This window comes from Lepisosteus platostomus, chromosome 25 (assembly GCF_059453375.1).
Source record: "Lepisosteus platostomus isolate fLepPlt1 chromosome 25, fLepPlt1.hap1, whole genome shotgun sequence".
Classification (NCBI taxonomy): domain Eukaryota; kingdom Metazoa; phylum Chordata; class Actinopteri; order Semionotiformes; family Lepisosteidae; genus Lepisosteus; species Lepisosteus platostomus.
Genome location: NC_142635.1, coordinates 6,692,491 through 6,714,073, shown reverse-complemented (window position 1 = coordinate 6,714,073; position 21,583 = coordinate 6,692,491). Strand labels below are relative to the sequence as shown.

The following is a 21,583-nucleotide window of genomic DNA, read 5'->3' as shown; positions in this document are numbered from 1 at the left end:
AATAAACAGTTTCCAATAAACCAAACCAATTCCAACAAACATAAACAATATTGTGATTTAATCATCCACATAAAATCAATGGTGTTCCATATACCAGAGCATTTTCCATATATTTCACTGTCCACAGAACACAAACCGCACAACATCCTGCTGGATCTCTAACAGTTTGCACAGTGTGTGACTGTTACACTAAAGGCAAACAAAAAGAATCATATGCATTCATTACTTTTTCTCAAATAAACCAAGATTCCTACTGAAGAATAAACAAACGGTCACGAAAAGGACCTTTAAGGTGGATACTGAGATACTGATACAATCTGTTTCCATCACTAAAACCCACACTAGATATTTGTCATGGAGAATGTCAGAGGAAGACAAAGTTCTAGAAACATTTCAGTCCAGTTCCTTTCTCAGTCCTGCCTAGCACTGTATACAGTAAGTGATGTCTTTTCATAACAGAGGGTGGAAAACAGCAGCTGCAACACAAGAATATAGCAGAGAACTGAGAGGACACCAGACTGAGACAGCCCTGACAAAGAGAATAGGACACAAATAAGTCACAAGTATCATTGCGCAAGAAACAGCGTTAGGTTCCCCCAAACCAAGCAGAAAGACACTGCCACCAGCTCCAACCAAAACAAAACCGCCACCCTTGCATGGGCTCCAGCAAACTGTATTTATTGTGAGCTAGTCACCTTGGCCGGGCTTACATCAACATGGAAAAAGCCAAACTGCGCTTCTGTGATGGAAATCTGTCCTTTCAAATGGAAACACTGAAGCACAGATTCTCACTGCAGTCAAATGAAATTGTGCCACCGCACAGAGGGACTAAAACTGCAACAGTTTTGATCTGATTTTTTTTTCTTTTGTGCTTGCCTGAAAAAAAAACGAGCAAAGGGATTCAACTACAAAGGCAGAGGTAGAGAAGTGCCAGCTCATTACAAAATATGGCAAGCTGGGTCTTATACCTTTTAAAAACCAAAAAAAAAATATTTTCAATTTGCAATTTACTCGGCTGATCTATTTTTGGTTGGAATAGAGGATTGCTCTTTTCTTCACATTTTCTCAGTTTTTCAGAGTCAGGGAAGCAACACAGATGGTAGCTTGGCTTTCTCTGTTATGTGAAAATGAACAGGAGAGACAAAGGGAGGTTCAGTTCCTGATCTCTGGATTCTGTCACACACTCCCTGAGGAGTCAGACCTGTTGTGCCTCTGTGTGTGTGTGTTATTCATACACTTCACTGATAGGCACCTGGACAGCAGCATTTGGTTTGTGTAAGGCGTGGTGTGCAGAGGTCAGGAGACCAGACAAACAAGAGGGCAGGTGCAGAAGGAGAATAAGAGAAGGATTGCCTGTCATATAGATAGAACAAGCAGACAGGACTTATAGAGGTACACAAACAGGAAACAGGAGGATCCATCCCTCCGTTTTCTAACAGTTTCATCCAATTCAGGATCGTGGGGGAGCTGGAGCCTATCCCAGCAAGCAACAGGTGCAAAGCAGGATGTGACGCCAGTCCATCACAGGGCAAACATGGGGACACACGCATGTTAGTGTTGAGATCCAATTAATGTTGATCAGTGGTTAACTAATGTATAGACAAGGTGTAAGAGGGAACCTCCCTGAGGAAAGTGAAGGTAAAGAATCCCAGAAGGGGTGAAATGACCGCACTTCAAACGCGGGAAAAAGCTTGCAGTAAGCAGTAAGCAGTAAGACGCCCTTGCCCTTGCCCAGGTCTTTGCAGAATCCAGTTGCTCATCCCAACAGTTTAGCAGAAGAGGAAAGCAGCCCGCCATGCGACCTACCGGTGACGTTGACCTCCACCTGCCCCGAGCGGGTCCCGATGCTGTTGGTGGCGTCGCACACATATGTTCCTGCCAGGTCATAGGTCACGGGCCCCTTGAAGAACAGAGTGTTGTTGCGGATCTCCACGTTGGTGGGCATGGATCCATTCAAACTGCATGGCGAAAAGTTCGCATTAAACACAAGCTCGATGAGGAATCACAGCTGCGGTGCTTCTGATCCTGTGGCTAATCCCATATACACGTGATGGACATCGGAAATCATACGATATTGTAATGTTGCTCCTAAGGCACCGGTCCAGACTTTCAAAATGGGTTCGTAAAGTATAAAGAGTAATGCCAAAAAAGAAAACACTTTTGTACAAAATGAACACTAAGTGAACAATAAGCCTGCCATATTAAAGCACATAGCAAGCTCATTAACATAGGAGATGAAATCTAGGCACTTTGACAGCAAAGTAAGTTCACGATGTTGACTCAGGATGATGCGATTTGTTTGTTGTTCAAGAAATGTCTTTGAACTTTGTCTCCTGATACGGGACTGATGGCCTGCCTGCTGGTGAGGCTCTCAGTATCATTGAGGTGCAAACATAATAGTTTCTACTGTGATCAGTTGTACTTTAGATTATACAGTGAAACTATGCACAACAGCTGCCTAAATTATCTCAGTTTCTGTCACCTTGGAGCCAGTTCAGCAAACTTAACTGAAAGTCGTGCCAGTCTAGTTCTGGGACTAGTTTCTGCTTGCAAGAAAGCATGTGTTTATAAGTACATACTTGTTAGGTTTTGTTGGAATCTGTATTTCTTTAGCATTCTGTTAGAATTGTGTTACAATTCTGATATATTCTGATAATTTATGTCCAAAGACAACAAATAAAGCGATTACATTTTTAGGTATAAAAGACATACATTTACAAAATAACAAATAGCCACAATGGGTTGAATCACGATGAATTCCATCGCTTTTTTGTAAAGGCTTAGAAATGCATCAATACCTATAGTGTGAGCTGGTAATGTAACATGCAGGATAAACCTTCATGTATCATTCTATGGTCAAAACATGCATGTTTTAAAAGTTCAAGATTACATAAAAAGGGGCAAGTAAACACTGAACCTTTCCTGTTTTAGGACAATGCTGGATTCAATACTGGACTTTACAGCTTAAACCAGGAAACTGCTGCAGCATTCATACAGCAACCATAAGATTCTATAAAAAATGCATAAATGTACTGGCAGCATCATCACTAGCATAAGTACACCAGTGCTAAAACCTTTAACTTTAAACTTTGAATAGTATAAGTTGAAATAATTCTAGCAGTACCACACATGGGCGCTGTCATGCCTGGCCAGTGCAGTGCCCATGCTTGGGAGATGGCAAACAGGATGCAGAGACCCTGGAGACACTCACAGCTTCCACTGGTACACGGTGACGGGTGGGTTGGCGTCAGCCTTGCAGTTGAGTTGCACGTCCTGCCGGTTGACAAACCAGTTGCCATCAAACCCTTCGATCACCACTTCGGGCTCGTCTGTGGAGAGATGTTTATGTTAGTCTGCTGCTGACGGGCCCTGGAAGACACTTTGTCAGTGGCTAGACATCCCCGCTCTTGCCTGGAAAATCATTATTATATCATCACATCACTGTCAATAACCGCTTTACCCAGTACAGGGCAGCGCAGGAGCCAGAGCTGATCCCGGAAAGCAACAGGCTCAGTCTGCGTCAGTCCGAGGGCAGGCACAATCATGACACATCAGTTTCCCAGCAGCCAATTAACCCACCAGCTCGTCTTTCGACTGCGGATCACCCAGAGGAATCCCAGGAGGAAACAGGGAGAACATACCAACTCCACACAGACGGCACTCTGGGCCCAGGGCCCAATGCTAACCTCTGGGCCACTGTGCAGCCCCTGCTAAGTCCATCATCTTTATACTTAATTTTAAGATGCCCATATTTATTTCCAAGCCTAAATGCCACCAATGAGAAAACTGAATCCAGTTCCCACTTGGACAAGCTCATTTAAAGCGTCACTCCTCGTTTGACATGTCAAAAACCCACACAGTGCATGACAGGCAAGTAAGAATCGAGGAGGTCAGGGGAGAAATTGTTTTCAAGGAAGCCAAAGAGTGCCTGAACAGCTAATCCTAAACCAGTGCAGGCAGTGCTCAGCCAACTGGACACTGCTGTTGGGGGAATTGCAGTCGGCTAGTGACATGACCCAGGCTCAGGCATCTGACATCTGGACCTAACCCTGTTAACCTTTAATAGCACCACTTGTGATCACTTGTGTTATTACAGCTGACAACACAGCTGCTCACACTGTCACCAGTTTCATTCAAAATAACAGAAGGCTAAACAGCTAAAAGTGCCCAGCTTGACTGCTCCAGAAAACTACAAGATTAAACAAGCCTACACTTTGTACTTGATTCTTTCTGTTCAGTATGAATTAAAGACTAATGCATAAATATTTTCCTTACAAATGTGTTCTTTTTTATCTTCTAAGGCATCTTCCTGTTTTATCGAGGCCAACTTTGTGCAATCATGATAAAAAAACACCTGAAAACAAACACTCTGAAGCAGCATGAAAGAAAACACGGGTTTATGAGTCTGGATGCACGTCTTTGAGCAATTTCTTGAATATGATGGGAACGGTAGCCCAGCATGTCAAGCAGAAAAGTGCTTTAACCTTATGAAAGAGTCACACAAATGTTAGCTACACTTCCTAGCTCACTGGATTGAATGTGAGGTGGATGTTTGTAAATGTCGCAATACAGGTGTGCATAAAAGATAAAAAGATGGCAACAGTATGCCAAATCCATATCACACAAAAACTGAAAGGCACTAGGTACCATGCTGAATAGTGCTATACAGTCACTATAACTCACTGTACTGTTCTATACTCAATTTCACTGCTTTGTATTGTGCTGTGAAGTACTGTAGTCTGGTGTAACATGCTGTATGATATAATACTGTTCTGAACTTGTGGGCACAGTGGCATAGTGATTATCATTGCCTCTTGGCCCCTGGGTTCCACTCCTAGGGAGCTACCAGCATGGAGTTTGCACATTCTCCTCGTGTTCGTCTGGGTTTCCTCTAGGGGCTGCGGTTACCTCCCACAGTCCAGAGATACACAGGTAGATTAATTGGTTTCGGGGGAAACTGGCCCTTGTTCAAGTGTGTGTATGCTTGTGTCAGTGAGTCTGCTCGTCCAGGGAGCAGCCTACATTTGCCCAATGTTTCCCAGGACAGGCTCAGGGCCGCTGTGGTCCTGGGTTCGATAAGGGGTTACTGGAAGTGCTGTGCTGCTGAGATGAGATGTCCTGAACTTAACTTTCCAGCCACTCCTACAGTGGCTCGCAAATGTCTCCCACATCGGGAGGAGGCGAGGTGACTCTTACACTGCACGTTGAGTGTGACGCTGTCAGAGATCTTCTCGTTGCGGTAGGTGACGATGCAGGTGAGCTTCTGCCGGTGGGTCTCGCGGCTGGGCACCAGCACGTAGTCGCTGTACACAGTGACAGTCCCGTTGGCGTTCTGCGTCTCCTGGAAGGTGGGCTCGCCCTTCAGCCGGGTGTCCCAGGTGATGATGCTGGGGGGCTTCCCGTTGGCCGAGAGGCAGGTGGCCACCGTCATCTTGCTGGGCCGCGAGCGAGCCACGATGGTGGGGGAGGTCAGGGTCATCCGAGTGGTGGGCCGAGCTGGACACACAACGCAACAAGACAAAACGGGTCAGAAAAAAACGGACTAATGACCTCTACAGAACCTGAGGGCTAAAATGCCATCATACTGTGCTTGTTTCTTTACTTCTTTATAACAAAGGGAGGTGTAATGCCTAAATTATACTGAACATATAATCTGCTTAATGCTCAAGGGGGAGCTGCATCAGCATGCTTTGGCTGCAGAGGAAGACGTCAAGGTTAATACGAAAAAGCAGAAAAAAGAAACATGGCATTTTGGCTGTTGAGCCTCCTTCAGGCGTGAGGCAGCCTCTGGGTTGTCTATTTTTATAGACATAGTGTTTCATAGTGTTCTTTCTACATTTCACACGGAATTAACCTTTACTTGTTCCTGTTTCATGTTTATGGCTACACAGCCATAAACTCCTCATATTTCTAATACTGTACATGTTGATCGGACATTGAAACAGGTTCTTGATATCTGTCTCCTTGATAGTATTAAAGATTAGAGTGAAGTAGAGCCTGCTGAAACTCATGGACTGTAGAATTATGTGACAAAAGATTTCATTTAAAAAAGACAGAGGTCAAATACAGGTGATTAAGTAAACTGTTCCAAAAACCAGCTGCACCCTAGCTATGAGTAAAAATAGAGTCATTTATGAATGTATTTTTGTGCACATGCAACTTTGTACTGCAGATCAATGTCTATGCTTGAGTCTCAGTCACTGCAGACCAGAAACAATGAATTTAGCTGAGGCGTTAAAGACATGCTGAAGAGCGATTCAGAGCTCCGACTGCTGTATTATGACCAGTCTGCAGGATGCTTTCTGACACACACCCTGCTTTGAGTTGACAAGAAGTACTGGCAATAGGGACCACTTAAGCCAAACGCTTTCCCCTGCCAGCTTAACGGAAAAACACCAGCACTTGATTTCTAATTAGATATCTCTAATGAGACTCAACGCCTAACCTTTTCAAAAAGCTTCCTCTTGGTTAGTTAAACTGTATAACTGTTTCCCTGCCTGGGACAAAGGGACTGCATTGCTTCAGGCAAGATTCTGAAAAATCATGAAAAAATGAATTATTGATTTTTTTTAGTTTGTTCTACACTAATGCAAAGGCAATCAATTTGTGCTCTACCCGTCCATAGGGGAACACTTAAAATGACTAAATAATTTTGGGCTGTTTCAGAATTAAAAAAACGGGGTTGTTTATGCAAATGTATGGATTTACTTTTGTGGTGCATTTATTGAGAGTAAAAACCATGCAGTGAAACAGCAATAACTATGTCATATAATATAACATTTAATTACTGGAATTACATTTAGGAAGAACTACTGGGATAGTAGACCTTAGTGCTTCTCCACTTAAACAGTAGATTTGGAGTCATTCATCTTCTAAATCATCCTTAACTAAATGTTTAACTGAAAACAAACAATAACTAAACCTCACTGACACCTTACTGTTTACTTTAACTATGCTCTCCGGCTCTCCCCAATACCCTGCATTGGATTAAGTGCTTAGAAACTGGGTGGATGGACATAATGCGCACAGAGAAGTTTTGATGTGCAGTGTTTATTAATGTTCAGCCATATGAAGCGCAGCTATGAGGCTTTATAGGTGTTATGGATGGTGGCTTCACAGATAAGAAAATGAGCTTTGAGAAAATTGATAATCTCATACATTTTACTCGAGCCCATTTGTCTTGGATTGGGAAGAACAATGTAATCGGCAAAAAAAAACCCAACTAATTTCTACGGTGTGTAAAGACGTTAAGCACCACAGATTTCAAAATCAACCTGTAATCCAGCTAAGGGTGCTCTCAGCTCAGCAGCATGTCACCGGGCTGCCTTGCAGAGCTCCTCATCTCCTCCTTGTCCTCTCGGAGGAGCAGTTCCATATCTCCCGAAGGGCGTGTTGCCCGGGGACTTACCGAACACGGTGAGGTTGACCTGGTTCTCGCGGTTGCCGGCCGGGAAGGTGGCGTACTCGCAGATGTAGGCGGCCTCGTCGGACAGCCGCAGGCCAGAGAAGGTGATGGTGGTGTCCTCCAGGGAGGGGGTGCGGTACCTCACCGCCGGGTTCTTGAAGCTCACGCGGTCCTTGAAGGGCGGCAGCACGGACACGCCCATGGTGGGGTTGGCGATGGCCACGTTCTGCTTGGTGCCGTTGAGGAACTTCTGCCAGGTGACCTGGGAGATCTTCACCGGGGGGTTGCTGTTGGCGAAGGTGCAGCGCAGCTCCACCTGCTGGCCCACGAAGCCCGACTTGGTGGGGTCCATCTGCACCACCTGAGCCCTGAGCCCTGCGGAGCACAAGACACCAGCGGGGATGAGTCAACGGGTCTTGTGAGGAAAAAAATCAATGCAAAGAGGTATCATCCTCCGCCCGTTCTTCTCCGACACAGAGCAGCATTTCACATTCCAAAAGGACGCTCTCTTTCAAGAAGGGCTGAGCTGTGACGTGAGTTTTAATTCATTTTTGGAATAAATCACCTTTGTGTGCAAATGCTTGGGGTGGTGGCATACTATTGTATTGGCTCTTTTATTATTATCAATGCTTATTAGGGCTACTGTGGAAACTGCATCAGTGAAAGAGATTTCTGATTGTTGATCGTTGACAGCACTGAACAACAGACAAAAATGCTTCTGTGACCACTGATCACTCCTTCGCTTCATCAAATTGCAAGAGGGGACTTAGCAGCTTAATTGTCTAGTGTATACTTGCTTTGTTTTGTTAATTGTTTATTCACTTCACTGAAGCTGTCTTGCAAAAAATGATTTTTTTTTTCCTGTTAAGTTGCCCCGGGTATAAATATTTTAATCAATTAATAACAATAAAAAAACATTTTTTTAATTCAATCTTTTTTACATCAGGGACAACTGTGCTTAAATGCCATCTGTCATGACTGGCAGCACCCCAGATGAAAAAGAGCTAACCATCTCTATCCCCTCTTACTCTGAATCCTTCTGATCTGATTTCTGTCTCTCTTATACTGTAGTGCAATGGTTGCTTTCAAAAACCATATCTCTCTAGCTTTTATGGCTTCTCTGATATAATATGCAACAGCTGTCCTCTGTCAAGCTCTTGGGTATAACACACAGCTTCTCTTGCCAACCCTTCCTTCACTCTCCAGTTCTCTGATTAATGATAAGTCTACTACCCTCTCCCTACAGCTCAGATTCTGTTGTAATACAGGGCTATTGTCACAACTCCCTACCTTCGCTCTAAGGTTCTGTACTAGAGATCTCAAACTCCCATCACTCTCTCCACCTGCCACCCCCAGCCTCCATGATGTCCTCTAACTCTCCATCACTCTAGAAAATCCAGCTATATGCCATTCCTCACCCCTTCCTAATGTCCAACGTTCTTAATACGGTTAAATTTAAGGAGCCATTATTCACTCTACCGTCTCGCTTTTAATTGGGTTGGAAGTATTCCAGGACTGCAATTACAAACTATCTCGAGTAGCACAGACTCCCTTGAGATGTGCTATTATGTGGCCAGATTGAAGACGAAATGGCCCACACCCTTTCACTCAGGGACTGGGGTGAAAGAATCAAAGGCCAATTGTTGTTTTTTTGCGTTATTCTTTTTGTCCTCAGTTTATCTATACCAACGGAAAAAAAAAACATTTCCGTGAACCCCGTAAGAGAATTGCAGTCATTTGCTCCACATAGTCTATTCAGGCCCCCTGGTTCACATGCTAGAATCTGGGAGGAGGGGAGCAGGCAAGTCTGTAAATTACAGTGTTCCATCTTAAATACACAGATCTTCGACAGCCATTGCCACAATATCCACATTAGCAAGATGTTTTGGTTTTCTGTGAATCTTACAGGGAGTTGTGTCTTGGATAATCTACAAACATGTAGACAAAAGGAGAAGTTGCAAATAAGGGGATAACACTCAATCAGAGTGCTTAGTCTCCACAGATACAGAGTCACACACAAAAAGGTTTTGCGCTGAATTTGATTTCAATCCCACAGATTTTCGATCCAGGCAAAGGGGTCCTTTACAGCCTTCCAGGTGACTTAAAACATCTACCTGGATCATAATGAGATTAGTTTTAAACACAGAAGCCTACAAATAGACGCTTACAAAGACGCTCCATCTGCTGGGACAGTGACAGGCTGATCGAACTGATCTTTTAGTACAACAAGCTAAACCTCTGATCAGATTGAGGGCATGGATAATGGTAACCTGCACACAGCTGTGTGGGGGCCTGTGTGCGTTTGCATTGTGTGTGCTTCAGCGTCTGTTTGTACAGTGTGCGGACATGTGAGGGGATTCAGAAATGTATCCAAAGGTACTTAGGTAAGCAACTCAGGCGTGACAGTGCTCAGCCTTAACCTTGACTACATCAATGTCAGTGAGTAGAGCGAAGAAAAGTTCGGAACTCCTTAAAATGGTTCTCCTCAAGCTTTCAACTGCTAAGTTAAAGAGGTCTGTGACAAGAACAGCAGGTAATCTGGCATTATCAATTATTTCTGAGTGTGTGGGGATATTTGTGTTGGTGTATGTGGGTACAGTATTTTGTAATACTTCTTTTTAGACATAAGAGACTGATGGTTTTCACACAAACACCTAGAACGCTCTCAAATAACATCAGCTCCCGGCACAGGCTTCACACCCTTTTAATTACATATTTCTGTTTTTTTCTGATCCTCATACCTCCTGTGCACCAGCTCTCGTTCAAGGGAAATAAGATTCACTGCAACCTGATAATTCTATAAGAGGGCTAGGATGCTTTTCTGTTAAATTTTCCATCCATAGTCTATCTCTCTATCTCTGCCTCCCCTTTTCAATGGGGCCCAGCTGGAGAAGATCCACTCTTGAGGATGAACTATGGGCTGCCTGGTCCCACCAACTCCCAACTGTCTGGCACCAGCTGGGAGCACGTTAAGGCTGGTCTTTGTGGTTATCCCTCTGCCTTCCCTTTCTGACAGAACCCAAGGATGGATGGACACTGGGGTGCCAAGATGTGACCCCTTTCCCACATGGGGCTTAATTTATACTAGGGAGTTCCAGAAGGTATCTCTTCCAGATGTTTTCCAGAAGTGCACGTTTTGGTTAAGGGACTGAAACCTGCCAAACTGGGGCTATCCGAATCATCTTCAAGTTAAAATACATCACTCACACATTTTTTGCGGCCAATTTCCTAAAATAATTGTCGCCTCGTCCTGTTGCAATTGAGCTTAACGGTTAAAAAGATTTACGAACCGTTTAAGGTTCTTGAGGGAATAATAATATTAAGACAATGACATTTACCAATGAAATAAAGCACACTGGAAGAGGTTAAACACAAGGATGTGCAGGAAGAGGCTGACTGCATTTCAGAAGGGTGTCTTAATATCCACTTAAACAGCATGTTACAAACTTACTTAGCTGTGTATAGTGTTAACTTATTACAATTCCAAAAATGTTCTAGCTTGGGAAAAGGCATTCACAAAATGTCTAATAAGAAGGTTTCAACTGCTGCCGAAGAACTCCATCAAGGGGCACAAGGAGACAAGGGGCATTGGTCTTAATCACATAGCCCCTCAAAATCTCACGTTCCAAATCTTCTTGTTATGAAAGCCTGCACACCTCGCAGGGCTGCCCTTGCCTGGGCCATCGATGGGCTCTTGGAAGAATGCAGGGGGAGGGAGGAGCTGTAATCAGAGGAGCGACAGTCATACTCTTAATGAGGAAGGAGCCGAGCTGGGGGGAAGGGACTGAGAGACTCCCCCAGGCTCGACCACATGACGACACCCTGGACTTCCCCCCTCTTCCCACACACACCTTTCATTTCGCGCCCACACCCTTTCAACCACCGTTTGAGACTGCTGGGTAAGAAACACCATTGTTCAGGTTCATGTGTGGCACCCCCCTGAAATATTAATCCATCCATTTTCTAACCTCTTCTTCCAAATCGGGGTCACAGGGGGTTTAAGCAACAGGCACAAGGCGGGGAAATTATGACAAATACACTTTGGTGCTGTCGGGATCACTACATGCAGGCAGTCACTTCTCTGCCTGGGAGTGACAGTGACTAAGGATGTGCTATCTTCCATTCACACATCTGGGCTGGGGTCAGGCAGAGAGCGTGCCACACAGAAACAACTTTGTGAGCTCAACTCAGATGACCTTCAGACCTGCTGGGCATGTTACAGACAGCATGTCCTTCGGTCTTCAGACATGATACTGCTTCCAGGCCTGGGAATCAACAAAATCTTATGAAATGATGATGATATTTTGAATGAATGTGCATTTAATAGATATGTATACAATGTTAACTCAACAGAAAATCATGTTACTTCATGAAACTTTTTCTACATTAACACTAGATGCGATTATTATGAAATGCTGCCAAGGCCTGTGCCCGTTTCTAATATTATTACTTTTAGTTTTTTTGTATTTTGTTAAAATTAATTAACAAAAGCATCACATAATACATCTTGCACTAATCACTGACCACCATTGGAAAGAGCCCAGATGTTAATAGAACATGACTCAGTGACTGTAGCCTTTGTGAAAAATCAACAAGTCACAATAATGGTGTTGCATTCCCACTCTTTAAAAGTCTCCTTTTTAAAGCCCTATGCTAACTCATTTAACTGAGGTTTTGAAGATGGTTTTCCAAATGTCAGCTACCATGTCCTCAGAAAACACAAGAAAATCCACCTTATCGCCTGTTTCTCCATTTCCAGTGATTCATTAAATATAATTGGTCTTTGCCTTGCTTCCCACCACAAGATCTAAAAATCTCTTCTCTGCCAAGCCCCATGATATTCTGTACAAGGAAAAAGTGCTTTATGCTTGTTTTTCACAGACCATGAGCTCAAGGATTAATCTGCGTTTTTTCCTGTTTCTCTTTTTTTCTCCCTCAGCAGCATTAAACTACCACAGATGTCACAGGTGCAGTCACTATGACTTTAATTGGAAACTGATTTATTCAACAAAATATGAATACACTCACATACAGTATATACTATATATATGAAGTTAGAGTCAGTGTGCATTGACTGTAAGAGATAATTCCACCCTGAAAAGTAAAAAGAAGAATCACAACATTTCGGCTGTTGAGCCTTTGGGTGTCACCCGAGGAAGAATCAACAGCCAAAACAAAACACCGTTTCTTCTCTATTCATGTACGTAAAGCTACAGCTCTTTGTTACGGTCAGAGGATTTTGAATAAGCCGGCCAGGGGTTGACTTCAATCCACTGCAGTGCAATACAGCCACAAGAGTGATTTCTCATGTGCAGATTGGTAGAGGGAAGGATCGGATCGTTTCTTACACAGAAATTTGAACGAGAAACAACAGCGAGGGAGGGAAGGACACGCCGGTGTCAATGTTTTTCCATCTCTCCTGCAGAGCTCCAGGGACACTCAGCATTGTGCTGTGTCGGTGAAGAGCTCTTTTCCTACAGGCCAGCTTTAATAAAGCCCCACTTCCCACAGGGAGGCTGGCTGCCCCGCGGTCTGCCATCCTATTCAGAGACGCACGCGACGGAAAAGGGAGTTTCTGCCACTGCAGATCCCACCCCAGGCACCTGGCAGAGCCCCTTGACAAACACTGGGCCCCAGCACCTTCACCCCCAATCCCCCCGAGCTCCGTTTCTTGAAGTCAACGGTGGCCAGGCAAGACATCGACCTGAATTAGAATCAAAACGTCCAACCATCTGTCATTCTCACACTATAGATCTCAGACTTGAAGGATTCTGCTGCCTGAAAAAAAGACGAATCCCCTCCTGAGCAAAAGCCTGTTGTTGTCGTGCAGGTTTGTACTATGTATGTGTACAATAGCAGAGATTTTGATTGAACCTGGTACAAGAGCTGCCTAACGTGTCTTGTTCTAGCACGTCTCTCAAAGCCATTTGCATCTCTAGCTTTTTCCACCAACCCCCCCCCCCTCCCCTGCCTGCATCAACACAAGAGTTCCTCTGTACCTCCTCTGTCATAACGGAAAGCCGCGCATGCCAGTGGCGTTGGGGCGAGAACAAGAAAACAGGTTCACTTTTGCGTGCTGTTTCCGCTGGTCATTCATCTGCAAAGTGCTGGTAGCGGAAGTTGTGCTCTTTTGCTCCGTGCAAATTACCCAGCCAAAGGCCCAGGGGGTGCAGAGAGCTTGCCACTGAGTCAGCTCTGGTGCACAGCACCGCCTCCTACTCTCGGCTGCAGCGACAGCAGCTCCTAGTCCTGTTCTACCAGCTCCACTCCCAGATCCTGTCTCCCTCTGTAAATATCGACAGGCACCGCAGAGCAGCTGGAGCAGCAGCATATTAGGCCTTATCCTTCATACTTAGCTCTCATTTCCAGGTCATTACAAGTAGTGGACAGCTCTTGGAAGACAAACCTGTTGCACTATTGCTCAAAATGCTTTTAAAGGTCTCCACACCAAACTAAGACCCAGCATGAACACGGCTCTCCTGTTCACATCTACCTTTTATACTGTCTGAAGAATCTTAAATCACAAGGAGTGGGGACAGAGTAGTTCCTTCACTGTTTCGAGGCGTGTCTGCACATGTATAAAATGTCTTAGTAACCACCGTAGATATAGATTTACATAAATAAATCCAAAGATCAAAGCTGAAATGATGTAAGCAAAAGAGAAACAGTCTTATTCCTGGATAGTTTTTATTTTAATCAAAATACAGAAATAACTCATCTCTTATTCCTCCTTCTACCCCACTTCAGCACAGGATATCTTTGAAGACTCAAGTGGAAACAAGGAGAGCAACTACTGTGCATCTGAAATGTTCAATTATTGCATTGCATGAAGCCTTGGTGTGTAAAAAGACACTGTTCTGTGAGGGATTGTGGCTTTATTGTACATTCCCAGCACACAAAGAAGACAGTCAAGCAAAGAGGAACCCCCAGCTTTCCCTTCACCTCTGGCCCATCTCAAAACAAGGAAGTGCTGCTTTCATCCGCATTGTGACCAAACAAACACAATGAGCTCACCGCTACCTAACTGACAGGATGATGTCACTCCCGATACCAGATAGCAAGCCACCTGTCGCTGGCGCAGCTACATGAAAGGCTAAATGAGAAGGAGCAAAGAAACACCAACAGAGAACATGAGCTTTTAACACAAGCCTGCCTGTTTCAGTCCTGTCAATGATTACAGGGATAAAGGGCTGCGTTTCTGGGAGCTGTCTGCTTTAATGTCCCAAATTAAAGAGGATAGGACCAGTGCCTGAGTGATGGCCTATACCACACCGCACATGTTCAGGCCTGCTTCGGTACCTGATTCACACTGTTTTGCAAATAAAAACAATCCCCACATGAGTAACAGGCATATATCATATGACAAAGTGAAGTCTTATGTTATTACCACTTGTGTAAAGGAAAGGGCCCCACACTTCATCCAAATCGCACAATCCTCTAGACTTAAACTTGGGTGGAGGGGGACTACAACAGAAGTGCAATGCTGTGTGTATTATGCGTCTGGCAGCAGGGGTCTGTGCATGGAGATTATTCAGGTACCACGCTTCCTGCTAGAGCTCATTAATACTCCCTTCTTCAGACAGGAGCTGAAAGACACAGCTAACCAAACAGAAAGAAAGAAAGCAAAGAAAACTGAGGAGGTGAGCATGGGGAAAAAGAGAATGCATTTGTGCTCTGATCCCTTTAACACAGGCTCCTGCTGAATTCTGGGTAGAACAGAAAATCAATATGTTTTCCTATGCAGCACAGGGGGTGAAGACATTGGGCGCTCTACAGAGAGAAGCGAGAGGTAGAAATGGTGAGAAACATAAGCAGAAAGGGACAGAGAAAAAATAAAGTGGAGTATGAGGGGGAGACAACAGGAGAGAGCACAGGAGGACAGATGGACAGGGAAAATTTGAAAGAGCCATCACAGCATTTCTATAATGATTTTCTATGTGGATTCTTCTCCTTTGGTGCAGTACAGAACAGTTCCCACACATTGGTGGCACAGGGAGGACAAGCAAATGAAACACCAATGTTTCAGAAAACAGATCTATGGCCACTTTCTCGCATTCAGCTTTCCATTTTAGGACTAGATCTATCACACCTGAGTGATAAACCCACAGCTTCATTTGCTGTAGGTCTTCTCAATGTCAGAGCTGGCTGAGTCAGGCAGAATGGTGATGAGTTTGGCTGTATCTCTTTCAGACTTATTCCAGTTTGCTTTCGTTCAGCACACATCGGCAGTAGTTTCTTTTCTTTAGTCACTGCAACGCTTCAGATAAAAGTTTATTTAGAATCACTGATGTTTAAATGTAAAAGCTATGCAACAGACAAGCACGGAAAAGAGAGCACGGCTTTTTAATAATACACAACTTCCTTCAGCTCCCATTGTAGGCTGGTGGTTAAACAGCTTACACAGACAAAAAAGAAAGAAACTGAGTGACGAGCGTTTATGAACACTCTGTTATGATGGATTACAGGCCAAAGCAAATTCGGGGCTTGAGAGGATTTGCTGATCCTGAGGGGGAGGATGACAATGTCATGAATAAGTTCTGTACAATCTAACAGCCAGTGGGACCAATATTCCAACACACAAGATATTGAAGTCTTGAAGAGACAGACCAAATACAGAAAGATATCTAATAATCGTTTTTTACACATCTATTTCCTTTTCTGGTTATAATGGAGGCCAATTCATACATACCTGCTTTTAGAGCTGGTGGGCAACTCAGGGACAAGCTCACATTAAAAGAACTTCCGTAAAGAATAAAATGTTAGTGGGAAGCACAAATACTAAATGAATGCTTTTTCTCAGACTTCTTCTCAGCTTACCAAGTCCACAGTCGGAGCAGTGTGCATGGCAAGAATTACCCAAGTGCTGAACACTGCTGAGCTGTGAAGCCAGACACAGTGGATGCTTCTTGAAGCCACAACACAACTGTGATTAAGCCATGGTTAAATTGCCAACATGTACGAAGGCTAAATTTCATAAGGGAGCTTGTCAAACGTGTGATAATTCGTCTGTGATTGCAGGACCAAGGCCAATTCCTAATGCATGCTCTGTGTGAAGGGCATGCTGGATGGCCAGCAAGCTGATTCTCAAGCTGTAACCAGGACCAACTGCAGATGAGATACCTGCTGGTCAGTGACCAGCTCATTGATGAATGATTACCTTCCCAATTAAGGTCTCTCACCAGCAGCTCTGCAGGACTGCCAGTGTGCAGGAGGTCCTGGGAGTGGCTGTGTCAGCGAGAGAGTACTGCCTTTCGATGCTTGGCGAAGCCAGATCACAGCCAGCTAGTGATGTACCATCTCGAACCCATGATCACAGAACCCGTACAGGCATTCAAAAGCTCAAGCAGAATGCCCCTCCCCTGTGCAAGTTCAAACATAATCCTAAATGTCCTGAAGAAAACAATCTAAGGTCAATGGTATCAGTAGACTTGAAGTCTGATTTTATTCCTAGGAAGGGATAAAGGCTAAAGGTTGAGGAAGAGATCAGTGATGTTTGGCCATACATGTTTGTAAACTATGTGCTGACAGGACAGCAAGACCTGATCTGTGAGTGGCCTGTAAAGGTACAGTGAGCATGTGGCGAGTTCTATTTCGTTGACTTTGTTCAGTACTATAAAGTACAATGATGTGAAAAATAAGCTTGTTAAAATTTATGACTAATCTCTTCCTCCCTTGAAGCACAAACTGCTGTGTTCCCGAAAAATCAGTAAAGCCTTCCTGAAAAACACTGCGGACTACGTGTAATTACAGGTTAAGCCTGGAGAGCTATAGAGTTTAAAAACACCACTGCCTCTGCTAATGGGATTGCAGTGAAACAGTCAAACACTTCAAGTCATGCTGGGATGTGCTAAAAGCTGGACTAACATTTTCACTGAGTATTCCCTGCTGAGGCGTCCAGGCCAATCAGTCTGGCTGCTGTGTGAAGCTTTACTGTAAACATGGAGGTGAGAACAGATCGATAATTGATGAGGGCCACTTAAGAAAATCTTGGTTTTCTCCAATTATTAGGCATGGGGGGGAGGGGGGGAGTGGCAGAACCGGATTGCGCCCAGCTGTCTCGTTAGTTGGCTTGGGCTTGGTACGTGAGAGGAGAGGGTCTACTGGGCCGAAATCAACTGTCTCCAGCCACCTGCAGCCTCTCCTATCTACTATTTGCTTACTTTGATATGACCAGGTCGTTCCTTTTTATATGTTTATCCTGCTAATTAAAACTTAAATAATTAAGAAGCTGACAGCCAAAATCTGTAATGGAATAGTTTACAGGGGCTAAAGGTCAAAAAGCCCTATTCTGCAAGGAGCATGATCTGTGTTACATGTGAACCTATCACTTTATGATGTAATGAGCTCACCAGACTTATTGCTCCTTTAATCGTAAAACTCCTCAGTGAACACAGCGTGGCTATATCTGAATATCTATTATGATTACCATTATTACAAAAAGCGATTTTCTGCTTGTCATCGATTATCTCCTGTTCACTGATGACTAAGCAAAACGCCTGAGAGCAGAGACACAGCAAGCGCTGAGAGGGCCAAAGACAATCCCTCATAAGTGGAAAACAATGCACTGCTTCAGCAGAAATGTGTTGCTACAGGATAAGCAAAAATTCAGTTGCGCATGGAGAAATTTGAACATGATGTGGCTGGTATTTCAAATACATCTTAGTGTCTGCTTTTTAAAAATGAAAAGAGGACCACATATCAGTACCGGAAATGGAATCAGAGGTTGAATCTGTAAAGAAATGCTATTAACTCCTTTCCACCGACTGTGAACTGTACAGTTAATGTGGCAAAGTTAACTGAGGTGTAAATTCATGGCCACACCTAGAAAAATAACAATTAAAGTGAATTAAATTAAAATTAAAACTTTATTTGGAAGGAAAGTGGAACTGAAATGAATATATATGAGCACCTCCTACAGGTTTTTATTCCATGGGTATTCGAACTTGTTTCCTGTGAATTCAACTACAACATTACAGTTCTTTACATACCTCTGTGGGTGGGCTGGCTGAGGGTATTTTGAGAAGAAAAGCAACAAAAAACCCTTTGGGAATAAGAATCTGTGTTGAAAGACAGATGCAAGACTTCAGCAATTTCAGCAGAATAAACCCCCTGACTCTGAGTGATTAAGAAATTGCTGGTAAAACTTTAAGTGCTAACAGAGTTATGCAGCATGCTATAGTGTGCTGGGAGACAGTGACACTTACAAACTCAAATTCACTACTGTCTGCCTATGCTATGAAACCCACTAAATACCACAGGGATGATCAGGAATCAGGAAACATTTTATCTGGTCTGGAAATGACGGCATGCAAACTTATCACATTGCAGGACGAGTCTAACAACTACTTTTCAGTATCAAAACCTTATTTTTTAGTTCAACTTAAGACATACACAGACTAAAATGTGAATTAAAATGTGATAATTGCTCGAAGAGATGCCATCTAAATAAGGTGAAATTTCCAATTTTAAAAATCTAAATTAGATCAGATTTTGCCCATTTTTCACAGTATCCCTGCTGTCTGCATTTTATCTGCAAACATGTTTCATGTTTCATCACGTCCATGTTTCATCACAGGTGTTAGACTCTAACAGGTCTAATATTACATCTCTTACACATTTAAATATTTCTGTAGGGGTCTTTATACATTTTCTATTAATAAAGCTGCATTGAGACCAATTAATTCCATGAATTATTCTCTAATCAAGTTTATTTTAAGCTGTGGCATCTATCACAAAACACAAAGGCAAATTTCTATTCTTTTGCTTCAGAAGAATAAAACCTGATTCGGGCAGTTCCCAGAGAATAAAAGAAAATTCCTCAATGTTTTTATTTTGGTTTTCCAGAGTTCCTTGGACAGAACTTGCCAAGATTCCACGCCAGGTGCCTGGAACTGACAGTCTGACGGAGACAATTCTTTATTCTAATTGCCTCTCAGGAGCAGTTTCCAAAAGCCAAAGACCTGCCCTTGGCTCTGGGGGGTCACGACTGGTTACCCCTGAGCTAATACACCTTTTTGTAATCCACGACATTCGTGGAGCCTCAAAACATTACAGTGACTGTCCCTCCCTCTGCATTAGTACAGGAGCACATGTTCACTTCATGTACGTCACTGTTCTCCTGAGCCCATGTCGGAAGTGTTGGCCTTCTGCACGATCTGTGTTAGCTGTTCAGTTGTGGTTAAAGTCACCAAGACGACGTTTTAAAACATGTACTTTAAACAGCAGGCATAAAAATGGTGCAAAACTGGTCTCAGGAACATCATCTCAAATTATGGGAGGGCTCTGGGAAATGCTCAATGGCATATCTGAAAATATATTGCCAGAGCCTTTTTAGATATTACCAGAAGCACGGGATGCTGCCTCTGTCTTTGCAGATTGATCTGCAAACTTTGTTGTATGAGGTACAATGTTAGTACAACGATGTTACTTGTTCATCACATGACCAAGTAAAACGTGAGATTAAAGCACATATTTACATTGCTCTTGCCTTGTACTCAGAAAGTAGGCTGTGCTGTTTAAATACACGGAACAGTGAAATTCAATTATACCTTTTAGAAAGTACATCTTTTGTTGCTGGTTTATTATCCACAAAGCAGTAAATGTTTGTCAGAAAAATAGGCCTTTTCATGAAAAACCCAGAAGCGACAGCAACACAATGATATCCACACTAATGCAGTTTGACTGCAACACAACTCGCTGGAGTGTTCTGCACTACCTACACAGCCGGGATTAAAGAATTAGGAGTATACAAATGAAAATCAGTAAAGATTTCATGAACTGGGAAAAAGGGAGAACAATTAAAAAATAAGCTGGTCCCCTAACGAAGAGATTGTTGACTCGCACCGACATACAACAAAATCCCAGGGTGCCCCAGTCCCACTGTGAGGCTTTTCCAGTCCCAGTGAGTGCAGCGCTTGGGCGACGACAAGGGAACAGGGGAGAGGGGCTTGAAAGCAATCATTACCCACAAGCCAGAACATCCCATCGCTCTGTAGGCATGTTCACCCAACCCTCCCACCAAACAGCACAAACAGATGAAGAGACTTTTGAAAAGAACATTGGATTGCAAATCTTTTCTTAGAATCAGGCAAATGAATATGTACACCAGGTATCCTTCACTTAGTGAAATTCAGTTTTAAACACCACTAGATTGACTGCCATCTCATCACGTTATGTATGCATGTTTTATATGGGGATGGAAAACATCGCCGTCATTCTGTAGTGTATTGAGTCTTGCCCATTGCATTCTCGTGTAAACTCACACAGGGTCTGGAATGAAGAAGCCTGGTGTCCTTTAATCTCAACCCCTGTTCCCACCTGAGAAAGAAGCCGACCTGCCGCAGTGCTTTACAGAACGAGAGTGTTATTGATACGACAGCCTCCATTTAATGGCCGTACTTATCCCGGGCACAATCCCCCACCTTCTCCACTTCAGCTAAAGTGGAAAGTCAGGACTGGCAGCAATAACAGCAACATTGCAAAACAGGGGGATTGAGGTTATTTTAAAAACAGTAGCAAAAAAATAGTGATTGCACTGAATGAGAATGAGTTTCATGCACATGATTCCTGTGATCAGATTTCCTCACATACTCAGCCACTAGTTCAAATTCACCAGAGATGACGAAGACAAGTCACACACTGCAAGCCACATGCAAGGGGTGATAACCGCTGTATGGTACACTGTGGTAACCATCTGTAGGGTTACTTTTCTACCAATCCTTTCTTTTTTTCTCAACTAACAGCTTTTGACACTTCAAATTCTCCTCTGGCTAGATTAGAGCATTACAAGCTATCAGATTCTCTTGAAGAGAATCTCCTTTGGAGGTTGTTAGCTCAAGAAACATACAAAAAAACAACATGTGTTTGATTGTGCTCACTGGGAGAAATGGGGGAAGTCATGACACAACAGCGCCTGCCTACATCTTCACAGGCTCACAGAGAACAGCTTCCAAAGAACTGTCACATAATACACATTGAGAAGACTAATACGCTATCCAGCTTGGACTGGCTGTACCACAGAAAGGATAAAGAATGTGCTGAAAGATAGTTATTGAAATGTGCAATTCCTCTGCATTCTAAAAGCATCTTAACAGGATTGGACTTAGGTCATAAAGACGAATAACAGTGTTTTTTATGGATAAAAATGCATAGGGACAGAAAAGATTAAAATACTTGCAT

The 21,583-nt window shown here is 43.5% G+C and overlaps 1 protein-coding gene across 7 annotated transcripts in view; it reads right to left on the bottom strand.

Annotated features, from left to right (window-relative positions):
* The window catches only part of LOC148640985 (nectin 1b-like), a 192,166-nt gene that overhangs the window by 111,099 nt on the left and 59,484 nt on the right, over nucleotides 1–21,583 (bottom strand). For all 7 annotated transcript variants that reach the window (XM_088619471.1, XM_088619476.1, XM_088619472.1 and 4 more), the window contains exons 2-5: nucleotides 7,409–7,780; nucleotides 5,197–5,496; nucleotides 3,212–3,329; nucleotides 1,807–1,958 (exon numbers count right to left, since the gene is read on the bottom strand). In XM_088619471.1, coding sequence (XP_088475597.1) covers nucleotides 1,807–1,958; nucleotides 3,212–3,329; nucleotides 5,197–5,496; nucleotides 7,409–7,780 — 942 coding nt within the window. The remainder of the gene's footprint in view (nucleotides 1–1,806; nucleotides 1,959–3,211; nucleotides 3,330–5,196; nucleotides 5,497–7,408; nucleotides 7,781–21,583) is intronic.